The 3,667-nt window shown below is 52.9% G+C and overlaps 1 protein-coding gene across 3 annotated transcripts in view; it reads left to right on the plus strand.

Annotated features, from left to right (window-relative positions):
- Window positions 1-3,422, plus strand: part of ADCK1 (aarF domain containing kinase 1) — a 104,231-nt gene extending 100,809 nt beyond the window's left edge. For all 3 annotated transcript variants that reach the window (XM_023528823.1, XM_011357090.2, XM_011357091.2), the window contains 2 exons: window positions 1,146-1,339; window positions 2,679-3,422. In XM_023528823.1, coding sequence (XP_023384591.1) covers window positions 1,146-1,339; window positions 2,679-2,850 — 366 coding nt within the window. In that variant the 3' untranslated portion in view covers window positions 2,851-3,422. The remainder of the gene's footprint in view (window positions 1-1,145; window positions 1,340-2,678) is intronic.
- The last annotated feature ends 245 nt before the right edge of the window (window positions 3,423-3,667 follow it).

Consider the following 3,667-nt stretch of genomic DNA (forward strand, 5'->3'; position numbering starts at 1 on the left):
AAAGATGAAAGGACTTGCCCAGGCTCACATAGTCCACTGTGCAGTGAGCAGTATAGCCTGTGGTGAGGGCGTGGGCTTGGGAACTGGACGGCCTGAGTTTTAATCCCGACTCACTCACTAGCTGTGCACCTTGGGCAAGTTAATTTCTCAGCGCCTCAATTTCCTCCTCTCAAATGGGCATAATAACGCTTGCCTGATCAGGTTGTTGTGAGAATTAAATAACTTAATACTCGCAAGCAAGCATTTTCGTAATGCCTCGCTCATGTGGTGAATGCCCAGTATGTGTTGGCTGTTGTCATTGTCATCACTATTGTTTTTCTGGAGACTGAGAAGGGATCAGAGCCTCACTGGGGGCTGTTATCTGCCCAGAGCCACGCAGAGCCCAGGGATGGGGAAGTGTGTGGGAAGCCAGACCCCAGAATTATACACCAGGATGGGTCCTGCTCTGGGGCATCAGGACTGTGGGCCCTGGATGGGCTGAGACTGGCTCCAGCATGGAGGAGAGTGAGAGGCAGTGGCTTCTAGGGCCTCTGGTGGGGAGTCAGGTAGGGTATGGGCAGGACTTTGGAGCTGGGTTGTGGTTGGGAACTCAGACCTGTGAACTGCACCAGCCTGGGCTTGACTGAGGAGATGGGGGATATGACTCAGCCGCTATCAGCTTTCAGGGCTCCTTCAAGCCTGGCCTCAAACTGGTGGCCAGTGAAGAAGCCTTGGAGAATAATGCAGAGTTGGACCTCTGGGCTGAGAGGCTAGCAAACTGTAGCCTCATCAAATGGTTGTTGGGGAGTTAGATTTCCTGTTCCAGTCAGTATGGGTTTGGGGACTTGGGGGATGGGTATTGGTGATCTTGGCCATGGGGAGCCAGAGACGGCGGAGGCAGCAGAAGTAGGCCTGAGCCCTGTGGATGTGCTGCTGTTGTGCTTGGGCAGGTGTTGGGGTGAGAAGTCCCATCTAGGTTTGTTGGGCTACAAAGCTTCTTGTGCTAAGCTTCCCTTTGGGGAAGGTTCCCAGTGGAAGGTCCTAAGCCAGCGGTGCTGGAACTCCCTCCTGGAGCTTACTTGCAGCCACTAAGGTCACAAGCTGCTCAGACACCGGCCACCCATCTTCTCATCCCAACTGTTTTCGTCTCCCTGTTGCATCCTCAGGACTCAGAGATCCGCAACAACGCGGCTAACTACCTCCCCCAGATCAGCCAGCTCCTCAACCACGTGCCACGCCAGATGCTGCTCATCTTCAAGACCAACGACCTGCTGCGTGGCATCGAGGCTGCCCTGGGCACGCGCGCCAGCTCCAGCTCCTTCCTCAACATGTCGCGTTGCTGCATCCGAGCGCTGGCCGAGTGAGTGTGGGCTCCCGCCCTTCCTCCTCTTTACCTCCCTCGCCGGCCTCAGGGGTCTGCACGCCTCCATGTTCTCCTACTGGTCCCTAGGGCCCTGCCTGAGATCCCAAGCCCCAGGTATCCCTGGAAGGAAGTTAGGGGCAGGAACAGCTCCAGCCAACTGGCCGATGCCTCAGGGCAGTGTTGTGGGTGGTCTGAGAGCCACTTGCATTGTTAAGATGGTGGATTCTAGGACCTCACCCTCCTAGTCAAGCTTTCCGGGTGATCCTTACCCTCAGTAAAGTGACATTGTTTTCTGAAAGTCTCAGTTCCATACAAGTGTCCCCTGGGCTTGGGATTAGGACACCCTGATGCACTTCTTACTTCTCTCTGGTCCTGAGACCTGTCTCCCCAGGATTGGCCAAGCAGTGAGGCCAGCGTTTTCAGGAAAGTGTCTCAGGTATGGCCGGGACCTGGGAAAGTGTTGCCAGCAGATTCTAGGCACTCTCGGGATCTCAGGTCTCCTAAGATGCCTCATCACCCTTAGGGAAGGGTGCTTCCTCAGTGAGGTAGTGATAGAGAATTGAAGGTTCTAGGCCCTTCTACTTCAGGGTGGCAAATGCATGGAAAGCCTATGCTGTGGCTGAATGTTCTCACCCAAGAGGGGAGGCCTAGGCTGTGGTCCACATCCAGCCCATCCACCCAGGCCGGGAATGGGTCATTCTGTCCAACTATCTGGTGAAGGGAGAGTTGACCACATATATCACCTGCTATCAAACATCAAATTATATTAGAGCAAAATAGACTGCACAGGGAAAGGGCTGAACATGATTTATTATTTCTCTGAGGGTTCAGAGAATGAAGTCTTGAGTAGGTCATCATCATAAACACCAATTTTCATCATGTCCTTTTGTTAGTACAGAGGGATTGAGCTGGGCTGCATCCACAATAGCCTCAGCGTCCTAGGATCACCTGAGCAGGTTTCCAAGTGACTCTTACCTTGGGAAAGTTTGGGAAAGCTTTTATATTTGAGTTTGGGGGATTCTGGTTTGATAAATAGTAACTCTACTTTTGGGAAAATAGAAGCATTGGAATGTTGTCCTCAGTGGGCCCACCAGGCCTTTGATGCCCTGTAAAACAACTGCTCTGGCTTACCCTATTTATCTGGAAAACTCCTTGGAGTAGTTGAGTTCCTCTGGTTCCTGATTGGGCGGTGGTATGATCACAGAACCAGGAGTCATCCCTGGGGTGGGGAGCTGGCGAGTTGGCAGAGCTTTCATCTTCCATTTTCCTAAATGATCCCGTGTGTTTCTTGCCTGTTTATCTTTTGTTCTTCCCTTTCTTCTTGCCTCTCCTGCAGGCACAAGAAGAAGAATGCCTGTTCGTCCTTCAGAAGGACCCAGATCTCTTTCAGTGAGGCCTTCAGCTTATGGCAGATCGACCTTCATGAACTCATTCTGCGTATGAAGGGGTTAAGGCTGGCCAGCTGGGTCTTGGCCCTGCTTTGCTGGCTGTTGCCTGCTCCACGCTGAGTGGACTTGCTGTCCCCTGCCCATTTTCTGTGTGACTCTATGGCAGGCAAGGGTTTTTTTTCACTCACTCTTTAGTCATGTCTCCACATTGTGGCCTGGAGCCCCCCAGTCGCTGTCCATGGTCCCATTATATCCTCCTCTAGAATTCCTCTCCCACATGGTAGCCCTTGTCTCGGGACCTCATACTGAGCCATGCGACATGTTTTTCTGCTTATCCAGGGAGATGGCACACAGTCTGCTTCCCCACTCCCAACGTGTGCCACTGGGTTGGGTGTCCCCCACCGCTTCCGTTAGCCCTTCCTTTGTCAGGATGGACCATGAATCGCACCGAGGGCACATCTAACTTGTAGGAGGCTTGATTTTGTTGGAGAGGAGTGTGGTCTCTGAGCTCGCTGGAGAGCAGGTGCCCTTACCTTGTGCTGTCGTCGGTCCCCGGAGGTGTCGCACCTTAGTGAGTGGCTTGGCCTCCGAGGCAGGCTGTGTTGCAGCCATGAGTTCACTGCTATCATGGGGACCCCTTTGGTATTTTATGTGCTGTGTTTCAATAAAAACTTTTTCAGGGTTGCAGGGCAGGGCTTGGCTGGTGGGATTTTTATTCAAGTTTGGGTGCGAATCTACTTTGGCCATTAGGCGGGAGTGGACCTGGATGCCACATGCCATCGTGGTCTGCTCGGCTTCTTGCTCCTGTATTCCTCCAGCCTGCCACTGTGGGGCTACTTCCTGCTTCTTGTAGGTTTCTCTCACCTTCCAAGACTGACACCGTGGTCGAAGTTGTTCAGAAGCCCAAGACCAGGAACTCAGAGACTCAGCTGAAACC

This window comes from Pteropus vampyrus, unplaced genomic scaffold, assembly GCF_000151845.1.
Source record: "Pteropus vampyrus isolate Shadow unplaced genomic scaffold, Pvam_2.0 Scaffold32, whole genome shotgun sequence".
NCBI classification, from domain to species: domain Eukaryota; kingdom Metazoa; phylum Chordata; class Mammalia; order Chiroptera; family Pteropodidae; genus Pteropus; species Pteropus vampyrus.